At 44.4% G+C, this 17130-nt stretch overlaps 1 protein-coding gene across 17 annotated transcripts in view; it reads left to right on the top strand.

Annotated features, from left to right (window-relative positions):
• Window positions 1–17130, top strand: part of col6a3 (collagen, type VI, alpha 3) — a 61535-nt gene that overhangs the window by 7772 nt on the left and 36633 nt on the right. For 9 of the 17 annotated variants that reach the window (XM_037539051.1, XM_037539043.1, XM_037539044.1 and 6 more), the window contains 19 exons: window positions 108–707; window positions 878–1474; window positions 1642–2241; window positions 2476–3075; window positions 3243–3839; window positions 4007–4606; window positions 4841–5440; window positions 5611–6207; window positions 6454–7053; window positions 7224–7820; window positions 7988–8587; window positions 8822–9421; window positions 9591–10187; window positions 10355–10954; window positions 11189–11788; window positions 11959–12555; window positions 12723–13322; window positions 13557–14156; window positions 14325–14921. In XM_037539051.1, coding sequence (XP_037394948.1) covers window positions 108–707; window positions 878–1474; window positions 1642–2241; window positions 2476–3075; window positions 3243–3839; window positions 4007–4606; window positions 4841–5440; window positions 5611–6207; window positions 6454–7053; window positions 7224–7820; window positions 7988–8587; window positions 8822–9421; window positions 9591–10187; window positions 10355–10954; window positions 11189–11788; window positions 11959–12555; window positions 12723–13322; window positions 13557–14156; window positions 14325–14921 — 11379 coding nt within the window. The remainder of the gene's footprint in view (window positions 1–107; window positions 708–877; window positions 1475–1641; window positions 2242–2475; window positions 3076–3242; window positions 3840–4006; window positions 4607–4840; window positions 5441–5610; window positions 6208–6453; window positions 7054–7223; window positions 7821–7987; window positions 8588–8821; window positions 9422–9590; window positions 10188–10354; window positions 10955–11188; window positions 11789–11958; window positions 12556–12722; window positions 13323–13556; window positions 14157–14324; window positions 14922–17130) is intronic. The other 8 variants (XM_037539052.1, XM_037539046.1, XM_037539049.1 and 5 more) reach the window with 8 other exon arrangements.

Below are 17130 nucleotides of genomic sequence, written 5' to 3'. Positions count from 1 at the left end.
CATGGTGATGTAATGAAAGGCTACTCTTTTTATGATCAGTGCAAAGAGGAAAATAGTATTGTGAGCTTGTTTACAGTGCTCTGCCTTTTCAACCTCAATTTCTGTAGTTGAGCCTGAAGCACAAAGGAGAGATGTTGTTTTCCTGCTGGATGGGTCAGATGGCACACGCAGTGGGTTCCCTGCAATGAAGGACTTTGTGCTAAGAGTGATGGAGAAGTTGAATGTGGCTGAGGACAAAGACCGTGTTTCTGTAGTCCAGTTCAGCAGAGATCCTGAGACACATTTCTATCTAAACACGTACACAAGAAAGGATGACATAGTGGACACGGTTAGTGTTCTGAGGCACAAAGGAGGAAGACCCCTGAACACGGGGGCGGCTCTCCAGTACGTTAGAGACAATGTCTTCACTGCCTCCTCAGGCAGCAGACGACTAGAGGGTGTGCCACAAATACTGATCCTTCTGAGTGGCGCAAGGTCATTTGACAATGTTGATGTCCCGGCCTCTGCTCTGAAAGATCTGGGAGTCTTGATATTCACAATAGGATCACGAGGCTCCGACAGCAGAGAACTGCAGAAGATTTCACATGAGCCTAAATACGCTCTGTCTGTGTCAGATTTCACTGAGCTCCCAAATGTCCAAGAGCAGCTTGTCAACACTGTAGAGGCTGTTTCTGTTCCCATCACTCCAGCATCACCAACTCCTACTGGTATGACTGCGTGAAAGAATTATTTTAATACGATTAACCTAACAATAGGTTTGGGTTTTTTTTTTCTTAATAAAAAGCCAGACTATAAAATAGGCAATGAAAGAAATTTCTCTATGTCCTATAGACCTCAAATTGATGCATGTTAACAAATGGCATTGTTCTCTTTCCAGTTGAATTTGACATCAGCAGAAAGGATGTTGTCTTCCTGCTGGATGGTTCAGATGGCACTAGGAATGGATTCCCAGCCATGCTTGACTTTGTACAAAAAGTAGTTGAAAAACTCAACGTTGAGGAGAACAGGGACCGTGTTTCAGTGGTGCAGTACAGTAGAGATCCTGAGACCCATTTCTATCTAAATACTTACTCGGAAGAGACAGACGTCCTCGACACCATCAAGACTCTAAGGCACAGAGGTGGCAGACCCCTCAACACTGGGTCAGCTCTTCAGTATGTGAGAGACAATGTCTTCACTTCCTCTGCTGGCAGTAGAAGTCAACAGGGTGTCCCTCAGATTCTCATTTTGCTCAGTGGATCAAGGTCAAATGATAATGTTGATACACCTGCCTCTGCTTTGAAAGAAAGTGAGGTCTTGATTCTTGGTGTTGGCACCAGGAATTCGAGCAGAGAGATTCAGAGAATTGTCAGTGATCCTTCATATGCTCAGTCTATTTCTGAGATCTCTGACCTTCCCGCTGTCCAGCAGCAGTTTTTGTCCACTCTCGCAAGCGCAGTTTCATATGTGACGCCGGTGAAACCTACAGTCATAGGTAAGACAGATTGTCACAGATATTTTCAGGTTGCCCGCACAGCCATTTGCGGGGAGAACGATAGGTCAATTTGTGCATTCAGAGTTTCTATTAAGTGAGTCAGGTGATTTTGAAAAACAAGCAGTGAAGGTTTATTTGACTTTTGTTTTGTTTTTCACTACCTGTAGCGGAAAGAAGAATGACCAGGAGAGATGTAGTGTTCCTTTTGGATGGTTCAGATGGCACTAGGGATTCTTTCCCTGCAATGCGTGACTTTGTGCAAAGAATGGTGGACAGGTTGAACGTGTCAGACAGGAGAGACCGTGTGTCGGTAGTCCAGTTCAGCAGAGAGCCAGAGGCCCATTTCTATCTTAACACGTACACAACAAAGGAGAGCGTTCTCAACACTGTTAGAGGTCTACGGCACAGAGGGGGGCGACCCCTCAATACAGGAGCAGCTCTCCAGTATGTGAGAGACAACGTCTTCACTGCCTCTTCCGGAAGCAGACGTCTAGAGGGTGTGCCTCAGTTACTGATTTTGTTGAGTGGCGGAAGGTCGTTTGATAACATTGACATGCCAGCCTCTTCCCTGAAGGAGCTTGGAGTCTTGACCTTCGCCGTAGGATCAAGGGGCTCCGATAGTAGAGAATTGCAGAAGATCTCATATGACCCTAGTTCTGCACTCTCAGTGACAGACTTTGCTAATCTCCCCACTGTCCAAGAGCAGCTTTTCTCCAGAATTAACACCGTACGCGAAGAGACCAAAACTGTCTCTCCAACCCAGATAGGTAAGACAAACCGAGTATTAATCCATGTCACTCAGTCTTTTACGGGCCTGATTTTCTTCAAAGCTGTTCCAAATTCTCCCTGGTATATAGAGAAGTCCAGAAATGAAAATGTATGTAGCATGCAAATCATGGTGATGTAATGAAAGGCTACTCTTTTTATGATCAGTGCAAAGAGGAAAATAGTATTGTGAGCTTGTTTACAGTGCTCTGCCTTTTCAACCTCAATTTCTGTAGTTGAGCCTGATGCACAAAGGAGAGATGTTGTTTTCCTGCTGGATGGGTCAGATGGCACACGCAGTGGGTTCCCTGCAATGAAGGACTTTGTGCTAAGAGTGATGGAGAAGTTGAATGTGGCTGAGGACAAAGACCGTGTTTCTGTAGTCCAGTTCAGCAGAGATCCTGAGACACATTTCTATCTAAACACGTACACAAGAAAGGATGACATAGTGGACACGGTTAGTGTTCTGAGGCACAAAGGAGGAAGACCCCTGAACACGGGGGCGGCTCTCCAGTACGTTAGAGACAATGTCTTCACTGCCTCCTCAGGCAGCAGACGACTAGAGGGTGTGCCACAAATACTGATCCTTCTGAGTGGCGCAAGGTCATTTGACAATGTTGATGTCCCGGCCTCTGCTCTGAAAGATCTGGGAGTCTTGATATTCACAATAGGATCACGAGGCTCCGACAGCAGAGAACTGCAGAAGATTTCACATGAGCCTAAATACGCTCTGTCTGTGTCAGATTTCACTGAGCTCCCAAATGTCCAAGAGCAGCTTGTCAACACTGTAGAGGCTGTTTCTGTTCCCATCACTCCGGCATCACCAACTCCTACTGGTATGACTGCATGAAAGAATTATTTTAATACGATTAACCTAACTATATATTTGGGTTTTTTTTTTCTTAATTGAAGCCAGACTTCAATAGGCAATGAAAGAAATTTCTCTATGTCCTTTAGACCTCAAATTGATGCATGTTAACAAATGGCATTGTTCTCTTTCCAGTTGATTTTGACATGAGCAGAAAGGATGTTGTCTTCCTGCTGGATGGTTCAGATGGCACTAGGAAAGGATTCACAGCCATGCTTGACTTTGTACAAAAAGTAGTTGAAAAACTCAACGTTGAGGAGAACAGGGACCGTGTTTCAGTGGTGCAGTACAGTAGAGATCCTGAGACCCATTTCTATCTAAATACTTACTTGGAAGAGACAGACGTCCTCGACACCATCAAGACTCTAAGGCACAGAGGTGGCAGACCCCTCAACACTGGGTCAGCTCTTCAGTATGTGAGAGACAATGTCTTCACTTCCTCTGCTGGCAGTAGAAGTCAACAGGGTGTCCCTCAGATTCTCATTTTGCTCAGTGGATCAAGGTCAAACGATAATGTTGATACACCTGCCTCTGCTTTGAAAGAAAGTGGGGTCTTGATTCTTGGTGTTGGCACCAGGAATTCGAGCAGAGAGATTCAGAGAATTGTCAGTGATCCTTCATATGCTCAGTCTATTTCTGAGATCTCTGACCTTCCCTCTGTCCAGCAGCAGTTTTTGTCCACTCTCGCAAGCACAGTTTCATATGTGACGCCAGTGAAACCTACAGTCATAGGTAAGACAGATTGTCACAGATATTTTCAGGTTGCCCGCACAGCCATTTGCGGAGAGAACGATAGGTCAATTTGTGCATTCAGAGTTTCTATTAAGTGAGTCAGGTGATTTTGAAAAACAAGCAGTGAAGGTTTATTTGACTTTTGTTTTGTTTTTCACTACCTGTAGCGGAAAGAAGAATGACCAGGAGAGATGTAGTGTTCCTTTTGGATGGTTCAGATGGCACTAGGGATTCTTTCCCTGCAATGCGTGACTTTGTGCAAAGAATGGTGGACAGGTTGAACGTGTCAGACAGGAGAGACCGTGTGTCGGTAGTCCAGTTCAGCAGAGAGCCAGAAGCCCATTTCTATCTTAACACGTACACAACAAAGGAGAGCGTTCTTAACACTGTTAGAGGTCTACGGCACAGAGGGGGGCGACCCCTCAAGACAGGAGCAGCTCTCCAGTATGTGAGAGACAACGTTTTCACTGCCTCTTCCGGAAGCAGACGTCTAGAGGGTGTGCCTCAGTTACTGATTTTGTTGAGTGGCGGAAGGTCGTTTGATAACATTGACATGCCAGCCTCTTCCCTGAAGGAGCTTGGAGTCTTGACCTTCGCCGTAGGATCAAGGGGCTCCGATAGTAGAGAATTGCAGAAGATCTCATATGACCCTAGTTCTGCACTCTCAGTGACAGACTTTGCTAATCTCCCCACTGTCCAAGAGCAGCTTTTCTCCAGAATTAACACCGTACGCGAAGAGACCAAAACTGTCTCTCCAACCCAGATAGGTAAGACAAACCGAGTATTAATCCATGTCACTCAGTCTTTTACGGGCCTGATTTTCTTCAAAGCTGTTCCAAATTCTCCCTGGTATATAGAGAAGTCCAGAAATGAAAATGTATGTAGCATGCAAATCATGGTGATGTAATGAAAGGCTACTCTTTTTATGATCAGTGCAAAGAGGAAAATAGTATTGTGAGCTTGTTTACAGTGCTCTGCCTTTTCAACCTCAATTTCTGTAGTTGAGCCTGAAGCACAAAGGAGAGATGTTGTTTTCCTGCTGGATGGGTCAGATGGCACACGCAGTGGGTTCCCTGCGATGAAGGACTTTGTGCTAAGAGTGATGGAGAAGTTGAATGTGGCTGAGGACAAAGACCGTGTTTCTGTAGTCCAGTTCAGCAGAGATCCTGAGACACATTTCTATCTAAACACGTACACAAGAAAGGATGACATAGTGGACACGGTTAGTGTTCTGAGGCACAAAGGAGGAAGACCCCTGAACACGGGGGCGGCTCTCCAGTACGTTAGAGACAATGTCTTCACTGCCTCCTCAGGCAGCAGACGACTAGAGGGTGTGCCACAAATACTGATCCTTCTGAGTGGCGCAAGGTCATTTGACAATGTTGATGTCCCGGCCTCTGCTCTGAAAGATCTGGGAGTCTTGATATTCACAATAGGATCACGAGGCTCCGACAGCAGAGAACTGCAGAAGATTTCACATGAGCCTAAATACGCTCTGTCTGTGTTAGATTTCACTGAGCTCCCAAATGTCCAAGAGCAGCTTGTCAACACTGTAGAGGCTGTTTCTGTTCCCATCACTCCGGCATCACCAACTCCTACTGGTATGACTGCGTGAAAGAATTATTTTAATACGATTAACCTAACTATATGTTTGGGGTTTTTTTTTTCTTAATTGAAGCCAGACTATAAAATAGGCAATGAAAGAAATTTCTCTATGTCCTTTAGACCTCAAATTGATGCATGTTAACAAATGGCATTGTTCTTTTTCCAGTTGATTTTGACATGAGCAGAAAGGATGTTGTCTTCCTGCTGGATGGTTCAGATGGCACTAGGAAAGGATTCACAGCCATGCTTGACTTTGTACAAAAAGTAGTTGAAAAACTCAACGTTGAGGAGAACAGGGACCGTGTTTCAGTGGTGCAGTACAGTAGAGATCCTGAGACCCATTTCTATCTAAATACATACTCGGAAGAGACAGACGTCCTCGACACCATCAAGACTCTAAGGCACAGAGGTGGCAGACCCCTCAACACTGGGTCAGCTCTTCAGTATGTGAGAGACAATGTCTTCACTTCCTCTGCTGGCAGTAGAAGTCAACAGGGTGTCCCTCAGATTCTCATTTTGCTCAGTGGATCAAGGTCAAACGATAATGTTGATACACCTGCCTCTGCTTTGAAAGAAAGTGGGGTCTTGATTCTTGGTGTTGGCACCAGGAATTCGAGCAGAGAGATTCAGAGAATTGTCAGTGATCCTTCATATGCTCAGTCTATTTCTGAGATCTCTGACCTTCCCGCTGTCCAGCAGCAGTTTTTGTCCACTCTCGCAAGCGCAGTTTCATATGTGACGCCGGTGAAACCTACAGTCATAGGTAAGACAGATTGTCACAGATATTTTCAGGTTGCCCGCACAGCCATTTGCGGGGAGAACGATAGGTCAATTTGTGCATTCAGAGTTTCTATTAAGTGAGTCAGGTGATTTTGAAAAACAAGCAGTGAAGGTTTATTTGACTTGGTGATGTAATGAAAGGCTACTCTTTTTATGATCAGTGCAAAGAGGAAAATAGTATTGTGAGCTTGTTTACAGTGCTCTGCCTTTTCAACCTCAATTTCTGTAGTTGAGCCTGAAGCACAAAGGAGAGATGTTGTTTTCCTGCTGGATGGGTCAGATGGCACACGCAGTGGGTTCCCTGCGATGAAGGACTTTGTGCTAAGAGTGATGGAGAAGTTGAATGTGGCTGAGGACAAAGACCGTGTTTCTGTAGTCCAGTTCAGCAGAGATCCTGAGACACATTTCTATCTAAACACGTACACAAGAAAGGATGACATAGTGGACACGGTTAGTGTTCTGAGGCACAAAGGAGGAAGACCCCTGAACACGGGGGCGGCTCTCCAGTACGTTAGAGACAATGTCTTCACTGCCTCCTCAGGCAGCAGACGACTAGAGGGTGTGCCACAAATACTGATCCTTCTGAGTGGCGCAAGGTCATTTGACAATGTTGATGTCCCGGCCTCTGCTCTGAAAGATCTGGGAGTCTTGATATTCACAATAGGATCACGAGGCTCCGACAGCAGAGAACTGCAGAAGATTTCACATGAGCCTAAATACGCTCTGTCTGTGTCAGATTTCACTGAGCTCCCAAATGTCCAAGAGCAGCTTGTCAACACTGTAGAGGCTGTTTCTGTTCCCATCACTCCGGCATCACCAACTCCTACTGGTATGACTGCGTGAAAGAATTATTTTAATACGATTAACCTAACTATATGTTTGGGGGTTTTTTTTTCTTAATTGAAGCCAGACTATAAAATAGGCAATGAAAGAAATTTCTCTATGTCCTTTAGACCTCAAATTGATGCATGTTAACAAATGGCATTGTTCTTTTTCCAGTTGATTTTGACATGAGCAGAAAGGATGTTGTCTTCCTGCTGGATGGTTCAGATGGCACTAGGAAAGGATTCACAGCCATGCTTGACTTTGTACAAAAAGTAGTTGAAAAACTCAACGTTGAGGAGAACAGGGACCGTGTTTCAGTGGTGCAGTACAGTAGAGATCCTGAGACCCATTTCTATCTAAATACATACTCGGAAGAGACAGACGTCCTCGACACCATCAAGACTCTAAGGCACAGAGGTGGCAGACCCCTCAACACTGGGTCAGCTCTTCAGTATGTGAGAGACAATGTCTTCACTTCCTCTGCTGGCAGTAGAAGTCAACAGGGTGTCCCTCAGATTCTCATTTTGCTCAGTGGATCAAGGTCAAACGATAATGTTGATACACCTGCCTCTGCTTTGAAAGAAAGTGGGGTCTTGATTCTTGGTGTTGGCACCAGGAATTCGAGCAGAGAGATTCAGAGAATTGTCAGTGATCCTTCATATGCTCAGTCTATTTCTGAGATCTCTGACCTTCCCGCTGTCCAGCAGCAGTTTTTGTCCACTCTCGCAAGCGCAGTTTCATATGTGACGCCGGTGAAACCTACAGTCATAGGTAAGACAGATTGTCACAGATATTTTCAGGTTGCCCGCACAGCCATTTGCGGGGAGAACGATAGGTCAATTTGTGCATTCAGAGTTTCTATTAAGTGAGTCAGGTGATTTTGAAAAACAAGCAGTGAAGGTTTATTTGACTTTTGTTTTGTTTTTCACTACCTGTAGCGGAAAGAAGAATGACCAGGAGAGATGTAGTGTTCCTTTTGGATGGTTCAGATGGCACTAGGGATTCTTTCCCTGCAATGCGTGACTTTGTGCAAAGAATGGTGGACAGGTTGAACGTGTCAGACAGGAGAGACCGTGTGTCGGTAGTCCAGTTCAGCAGAGAGCCAGAGGCCCATTTCTATCTTAACACGTACACAACAAAGGAGAGCGTTCTCAACACTGTTAGAGGTCTACGGCACAGAGGGGGGCGACCCCTCAATACAGGAGCAGCTCTCCAGTATGTGAGAGACAACGTCTTCACTGCCTCTTCCGGAAGCAGACGTCTAGAGGGTGTGCCTCAGTTACTGATTTTGTTGAGTGGCGGAAGGTCGTTTGATAACATTGACATGCCAGCCTCTTCCCTGAAGGAGCTTGGAGTCTTGACCTTCACCGTAGGATCAAGGGGCTCCGATAGTAGAGAATTGCAGAAGATCTCATATGACCCTAGTTCTGCACTCTCAGTGACAGACTTTGCTAATCTCCCCACTGTCCAAGAGCAGCTTTTCTCCAGAATTAACACCGTACGCGAAGAGACCAAAACTGTCTCTCCAACCCAGATAGGTAAGACAAACCGAGTATTAATCCATGTCACTCAGTCTTTTACGGGCCTGATTTTCTTCAAAGCTGTTCCAAATTCTCCCTGGTATATAGAGAAGTCCAGAAATGAAAATGTATGTAGCATGCAAATCATGGTGATGTAATGAAAGGCTACTCTTTTTATGATCAGTGCAAAGAGGAAAATAGTATTGTGAGCTTGTTTACAGTGCTCTGCCTTTTCAACCTCAATTTCTGTAGTTGAGCCTGAAGCACAAAGGAGAGATGTTGTTTTCCTGCTGGATGGGTCAGATGGCACACGCAGTGGGTTCCCTGCGATGAAGGACTTTGTGCTAAGAGTGATGGAGAAGTTGAATGTGGCTGAGGACAAAGACCGTGTTTCTGTAGTCCAGTTCAGCAGAGATCCTGAGACACATTTCTATCTAAACACGTACACAAGAAAGGATGACATAGTGGACACGGTTAGTGTTCTGAGGCACAAAGGAGGAAGACCCCTGAACACGGGGGCGGCTCTCCAGTACGTTAGAGACAATGTCTTCACTGCCTCCTCAGGCAGCAGGCGACTAGAGGGTGTGCCACAAATACTGATCCTTCTGAGTGGCGCAAGGTCATTTGACAATGTTGATGTCCCGGCCTCTGCTCTGAAAGATCTGGGAGTCTTGATATTCACAATAGGATCACGAGGCTCCGACAGCAGAGAACTGCAGAAGATTTCACATGAGCCTAAATACGCTCTGTCTGTGTCAGATTTCACTGAGCTCCCAAATGTCCAAGAGCAGCTTGTCAACACTGTAGAGGCTGTTTCTGTTCCCATCACTCCGGCATCACCAACTCCTACTGGTATGACTGCGTGAAAGAATTATTTTAATACGATTAACCTAACTATATGTTTGGGGTTTTTTTTTCTTAATTGAAGCCAGACTATAAAATAGGCAATGAAAGAAATTTCTCTATGTCCTTTAGACCTCAAATTGATGCATGTTAACAAATGGCATTGTTCTTTTTCCAGTTGATTTTGACATGAGCAGAAAGGATGTTGTCTTCCTGCTGGATGGTTCAGATGGCACTAGGAAAGGATTCACAGCCATGCTTGACTTTGTACAAAAAGTAGTTGAAAAACTCAACGTTGAGGAGAACAGGGACCGTGTTTCAGTGGTGCAGTACAGTAGAGATCCTGAGACCCATTTCTATCTAAATACATACTCGGAAGAGACAGACGTCCTCGACACCATCAAGACTCTAAGGCACAGAGGTGGCAGACCCCTCAACACTGGGTCAGCTCTTCAGTATGTGAGAGACAATGTCTTCACTTCCTCTGCTGGCAGTAGAAGTCAACAGGGTGTCCCTCAGATTCTCATTTTGCTCAGTGGATCAAGGTCAAACGATAATGTTGATACACCTGCCTCTGCTTTGAAAGAAAGTGGGGTCTTGATTCTTGGTGTTGGCACCAGGAATTCGAGCAGAGAGATTCAGAGAATTGTCAGTGATCCTTCATATGCTCAGTCTATTTCTGAGATCTCTGACCTTCCCGCTGTCCAGCAGCAGTTTTTGTCCACTCTCGCAAGCGCAGTTTCATATGTGACGCCGGTGAAACCTACAGTCATAGGTAAGACAGATTGTCACAGATATTTTCAGGTTGCCCGCACAGCCATTTGCGGGGAGAACGATAGGTCAATTTGTGCATTCAGAGTTTCTATTAAGTGAGTCAGGTGATTTTGAAAAACAAGCAGTGAAGGTTTATTTGACTTTTGTTTTGTTTTTCACTACCTGTAGCGGAAAGAAGAATGACCAGGAGAGATGTAGTGTTCCTTTTGGATGGTTCAGATGGCACTAGGGATTCTTTCCCTGCAATGCGTGACTTTGTGCAAAGAATGGTGGACAGGTTGAACGTGTCAGACAGGAGAGACCGTGTGTCGGTAGTCCAGTTCAGCAGAGAGCCAGAGGCCCATTTCTATCTTAACACGTACACAACAAAGGAGAGCGTTCTCAACACTGTTAGAGGTCTACGGCACAGAGGGGGGCGACCCCTCAATACAGGAGCAGCTCTCCAGTATGTTAGAGACAACGTCTTCACTGCCTCTTCCGGAAGCAGACATCTAGAGGGTGTGCCTCAGTTACTGATTTTGTTGAGTGGCGGAAGGTCGTTTGATAACATTGACATGCCAGCCTCTTCCCTGAAGGAGCTTGGAGTCTTGACCTTCGCCGTAGGATCAAGGGGCTCCGATAGTAGAGAATTGCAGAAGATCTCATATGACCCTAGTTCTGCACTCTCAGTGACAGACTTTGCTAATCTCCCCACTGTCCAAGAGCAGCTTTTCTCCAGAATTAACACCGTACGCGAAGAGACCAAAACTGTCTCTCCAACACAGATAGGTAAGACAAACCGAGTATTAATCCATGTCACTCAGTCTTTTACGGGCCTGATTTTCTTCAAAGCTGTTCCAAATTCTCCCTGGTATATAGAGAAGTCCAGAAATGAAAATGTATGTAGCATGCAAATCATGGTGATGTAATGAAAGGCTACTCTTTTTATGATCAGTGCAAAGAGGAAAATAGTATTGTGAGCTTGTTTACAGTGCTCTGCCTTTTCAACCTCAATTTCTGTAGTTGAGCCTGAAGCACAAAGGAGAGATGTTGTTTTCCTGCTGGATGGGTCAGATGGCACACGCAGTGGGTTCCCTGCGATGAAGGACTTTGTGCTAAGAGTGATGGAGAAGTTGAATGTGGCTGAGGACAAAGACCGTGTTTCTGTAGTCCAGTTCAGCAGAGATCCTGAGACACATTTCTATCTAAACACGTACACAAGAAAGGATGACATAGTGGACACGGTTAGTGTTCTGAGGCACAAAGGAGGAAGACCCCTGAACACGGGGGCGGCTCTCCAGTACGTTAGAGACAATGTCTTCACTGCCTCCTCAGGCAGCAGACGACTAGAGGGTGTGCCACAAATACTGATCCTTCTGAGTGGCGCAAGGTCATTTGACAATGTTGATGTCCCGGCCTCTGCTCTGAAAGATCTGGGAGTCTTGATATTCACAATAGGATCACGAGGCTCCGACAGCAGAGAACTGCAGAAGATTTCACATGAGCCTAAATACGCTCTGTCTGTGTCAGATTTCACTGAGCTCCCAAATGTCCAAGAGCAGCTTGTCAACACTGTAGAGGCTGTTTCTGTTCCCATCACTCCAGCATCACCAACTCCTACTGGTATGACTGCGTGAAAGAATTATTTTAATACGATTAACCTAACTATATGCTTGGGGGTTTTTTTTTCTTAATTGAAGCCAGACTATAAAATAGGCAATGAAAGAAATTTCTCTATGTCCTTTAGACCTCAAATTGATGCATGTTAACAAATGGCATTGTTCTCTTTCCAGTTGAATTTGACATGAGCAGAAAGGATGTTGTCTTCCTGCTGGATGGTTCAGATGGCACTAGGAAAGGATTCACAGCCATGCTTGACTTTGTACAAAAAGTAGTTGAAAAACTCAACGTTGAGGAGAACAGGGACCGTGTTTCAGTGGTGCAGTACAGTAGAGATCCTGAAACCCATTTCTATCTAAATACTTACTCGGAAGAGACAGACGTCCTCGACACCATCAAGACTCTAAGGCACAGAGGTGGCAGAACCCTCAACACTGGGTCAGCTCTTCAGTATGTGAGAGACAATGTCTTCACTTCCTCTGCTGGCAGTAGAAGTCAACAGGGTGTCCCTCAGATTCTCATTTTGCTCAGTGGATCAAGGTCAAACGATAATGTCGATACACCTGCCTCTGCTTTGAAAGAAAGTGGGGTCTTGATTCTTGGTGTTGGCACCAGGAATTCGAGCAGAGAGATTCAGAGAATTGTCAGTGATCCTTCATATGCTCAGTCTATTTCTGAGATCTCTGACCTTCCCGCTGTCCAGCAGCAGTTTTTGTCCACTCTCGCAAGCACAGTTTCATATGTGACGCCGGTGAAACCTACAGTCATAGGTAAGACAGATTGTCACAGATATTTTCAGGTTGCCCGCACAGCCATTTGCGGGGAGAACGATAGGTCAATTTGTGCATTCAGAGTTTCTATTAAGTGAGTCAGGTGATTTTGAAAATCAAGCAGTGAAGGTTTATTTGACTTTTGTTTTGTTTTTCACTACCTGTAGCAGAAAGAAGAATGACCAGGAGAGATGTAGTGTTCCTTTTGGATGGTTCAGATGGCACTAGGGATTCTTTCCCTGCAATGCGTGACTTTGTGCAAAGAATGGTGGACAGGTTGAACGTGTCAGACAGGAGAGACCGTGTGTCGGTAGTCCAGTTCAGCAGAGAGCCAGAGGCCCATTTCTATCTTAACACGTACACAACAAAGGAGAGCGTTCTCAACACTGTTAGAGGTCTACGGCACAGAGGGGGGCGACCCCTCAATACAGGAGCAGCTCTCCAGTATGTGAGAGACAACGTCTTCACTGCCTCTTCCGGAAGCAGACGTCTAGAGGGTGTGCCTCAGTTACTGATTTTGTTGAGTGGCGGAAGGTCGTTTGATAACATTGACATGCCAGCCTCTTCCCTGAAGGAGCTTGGAGTCTTGACCTTCGCCGTAGGATCAAGGGGCTCTGATAGTAGAGAATTGCAGAAGATCTCATATGACCCTAGTTCTGCACTCTCAGTGACAGACTTTGCTAATTTCCCCACTGTCCAAGAGCAGCTTTTCTCCAGAATTAACACCGTACACGAAGAGACCAAAACTGTCTCTCCAACACAGATAGGTAAGACAAACCGAGTATTAATCCATGTTACTCAGCCTTTTACGGGCCTGATTTTCTTCAAAGCTGTTCCAAATTCTCCCTGGTATATAGAGAAGTCCAGAAATGGAAATGTATGTAGCATGCAAATCATGGTGATGTAATGAAAGGCTACTCTTTTTATGATCAGTGCAAAGAGGAAAATAGTATTGTGAGCTTGTTTACAGTGCTCTGCCTTTTCAACCTCAATTTCTGTAGTTGAGCCTGAAGCACAAAGGAGAGATGTTGTTTTCCTGCTGGATGGGTCAGATGGCACACGCAGTGGGTTCCCTGCGATGAAGGACTTTGTGCTAAGAGTGATGGAGAAGTTGAATGTGGCTGAGGACAAAGACCGTGTTTCTGTAGTCCAGTTCAGCAGAGATCCTGAGACACATTTCTATCTAAACACGTACACAAGAAAGGATGACATAGTGGACACGGTTAGTGTTCTGAGGCACAAAGGAGGAAGACCCCTGAACACGGGGGCGGCTCTCCAGTACGTTAGAGACAATGTCTTCACTGCCTCCTCAGGCAGCAGACGACTAGAGGGTGTGCCACAAATACTGATCCTTCTGAGTGGCGCAAGGTCATTTGACAATGTTGATGTCCCGGCCTCTGCTCTGAAAGATCTGGGAGTCTTGATATTCACAATAGGATCACGAGGCTCCGACAGCAGAGAACTGCAGAAGATTTCACATGAGCCTAAATACGCTCTGTCTGTGTCAGATTTCACTGAGCTCCCAAATGTCCAAGAGCAGCTTGTCAACACTGTAGAGGCTGTTTCTGTTCCCATCACTCCGGCATCACCAACTCCTACTGGTATGACTGCGTGAAAGAATTATTTTAATACGATTAACCTAACTATATGTTTGGGTTTTTTTTTCTTAATTGAAGCCAGACTATAAAATAGGCAATGAAAGAAATTTCTCTATGTCCTTTAGACCTCAAATTGATGCATGTTAACAAATGGCATTGTTCTCTTTCCAGCTGATTTTGACATGAGCAGAAAGGATGTTGTCTTCCTGCTGGATGGTTCAGATGGCACTAGGAATGGATTCCCAGCCATGCTTGACTTTGTACACACAGTAGTTGAAAAACTCAACGTTGAAGAGAACAGGGACCGCGTTTCAGTGGTGCAGTACAGTAGAGATCCTGAGACCCATTTCTATCTAAATACTTACTCGGAAGAGACAGACGTCCTCGACACCATCAAGACTCTAAGGCACAGAGGTGGCAGACCCCTCAACACTGGGTCAGCTCTTCAGTATGTGAGAGACAATGTCTTCACTTCCTCTGCTGGCAGTAGAAGTCAACAGGGTGTCCCTCAGATTCTCATTTTGCTCAGTGGATCAAGGTCAAACGATAATGTCGATACACCTGCCTCTGCTTTGAAAGAAAGTGGGGTCTTGATTCTTGGTGTTGGCACCAGGATTTCTGGCAGAGAGATTCAGAGAATTGTCAGTGATCCTTCATATGCTCAGTCTATTTCTGAGATCACTGACCTTCCCGCTGTCCAGCAGCAGTTTTTGTCCACTCTCGGAACCACAATTTCATATGTGACGCCGGTGAAACCTACAGTCATAGGTAAGACAGATTGTCACAGATATTTTCAGGTTGCCCGCACAGCCAATTGCGGGGAATACGATAGGTGAATTTGTGCTTTATTACTACCTGTAGCGCAAAGAAGAATGACCAGGATGGATGTAGTGTTCCTTTTGGATGGTTCAGATGGCACTAGGGATTCTTTCCCTGCAATGTGTGACTTTGTGTCAAGAATGGTGGACAGTTTGAACATGTCGACTAATCGTCAAATAAAGTTAAAATATCTACCATTTCTCATTTGTAAAATGCTGTAAGCTTTTTATAATTTAATTTATGTGATTTCTCGAAATTTTTTGTGAAATCTGTGAAATTACATTCAAATTATCTCACAGTATTAGTAGATCATTTTGTTAAGAAGTATACTTGAAACAAAGAAAATTATCTACTCTTATAATAAATAATTACACTTGACAAAATTACTTACCTTTGTAATTACTAAAAATTAATGAAATAATAAATTGTATTGAATTCTCAAAATGAGAATATTAGTTTTAACGTAATTTCACTTGACAAGATACAGTTTTTTTCCTGCTATATTGTTTAATCTGTGCTTATTAAATACCACAGTTAATATAATCTTTAAATCATTTTAATTTTCAATATCTGTAAAAACTTAATCTGATAATATATCCAAGGAAATGTGAGGGAGTTTTTAATATGCAAAAGAGGTCATGGATCCACAAGACACAGAGAAAGTTTATCTGTGAGAGTGAAGCTGTGTGAGAGATGGTGAAGTTTTTTTCTGCAAGAGCAAGTTTCAGCCCACCCTTAAATTTGTTGTGCCCACCCAAAATGGTAGACTTGGTGCCACTTCTTCATATAGCACTGTCAGAATCCACACCTGGCTGCACTTGATAGTGAAAATAGGTAAGGGTATTCTGCTTTTAGAGCTGCTTACTGTTTAGCTTGTTATTAGGACCAATGCATGCCTTTTTGCCACTTTAGGTGAAAAGTAATGATGCCCCCATTTGCGAAATACCATACCAGTAACAACTCACAAAGGCAAATATGCCATACACATAACACAAATAATCTGCTCAAAGCAAGTATTTTTCTTACCCATATATAAATAACACATCTGGATAATCATTTTCTCATGTGTGTAAAACATGCACAAGTGAAATTTGTGCAAGCTCATTACATCATCAGCAGATTAAACAACTTAACAACCAGAGAGGAAATACAGCTTAACTTACCTTTCAGAATGTACACAACAGGCCTTCATCACAGCTAATACCGTAACTGCATTCTGTATTTCAATTCTCTGTGCCAGTTCATGTTCTACAGACTTGTCAGTCAGTCCATTAAGTCTGTCATGTTTCGTTGAACTGCAGAGGTAGTGTTTTCTTAGTTTCAACCCAACGCTACTCATACATAATGAACCGGGGATGGTGAGAAGCTCTCATAATGCTATAAAAGCACTGGGGATTCCATCCCCAGGTGAAGTTGAGTGTGTCTTGTTCCAGCTACTAGACATCTACTCAAAATAGTCAACTCCACAAAAAAGTTCTTCCTTATCTATATCTCTGCAGTGGCTGTTTGTCAGGGCTTTCACCAGAGTTGTGCACTCTTGGAGAGGGTTTATAGCATTTTTCTTCTTGCTGGATACAATGTCACACAACACCCCAAATATGCCCCTGTGTTCCTGAAGGTGAGAAAACCACTCTTTCACAGCACTGATGGTGCAGTCCAGGATTTTCTTAGTAATCCTGTTGTGGAATGGTCACTGCCTCATTGTCTTCTTCGTGGTGAAACCTTCATTTCCTATTTCATGGTCGCACTTTGTGGAGGAAAGCAGGCCTCTGTTTCCAAATCCTCCACCTCCATTGGACAGCAGACCCAAATTGCAGTCCAGCAGGAATTGTCACTGCAACAGGTACATCTACAGACTTGTCGTCTGCAGTGTTTTGCTGTTAATATTTATCACTTTCAAAATGGCATGCCACTTTATGATGGAGCACATGAATTTGTAGGTTTTGGTCTTTGGTGCAATGACTTTGACTTCTAGTCATCTAGTTTTAACTCCAAAAGCGTCTGTTAGACTTTCGTCTTCTGCCACTGACAGCAGGACATCATATACGTTGGATGGGTTTGAGCACAGTTACCTGACTTTCCCATCTCGTGGCCACGTTTACCTACATGCTGTTTTAACACATCCCAGCAAGACATGGAAGCAGAGAAAAAGACATAA

The sequence above is a fragment of the Pygocentrus nattereri genome, chromosome 6 (assembly GCF_015220715.1).
Source record: "Pygocentrus nattereri isolate fPygNat1 chromosome 6, fPygNat1.pri, whole genome shotgun sequence".
Lineage (NCBI taxonomy): Eukaryota > Metazoa > Chordata > Actinopteri > Characiformes > Serrasalmidae > Pygocentrus > Pygocentrus nattereri.
This window is presented reverse-complemented; position numbering and strand designations above follow the sequence as displayed.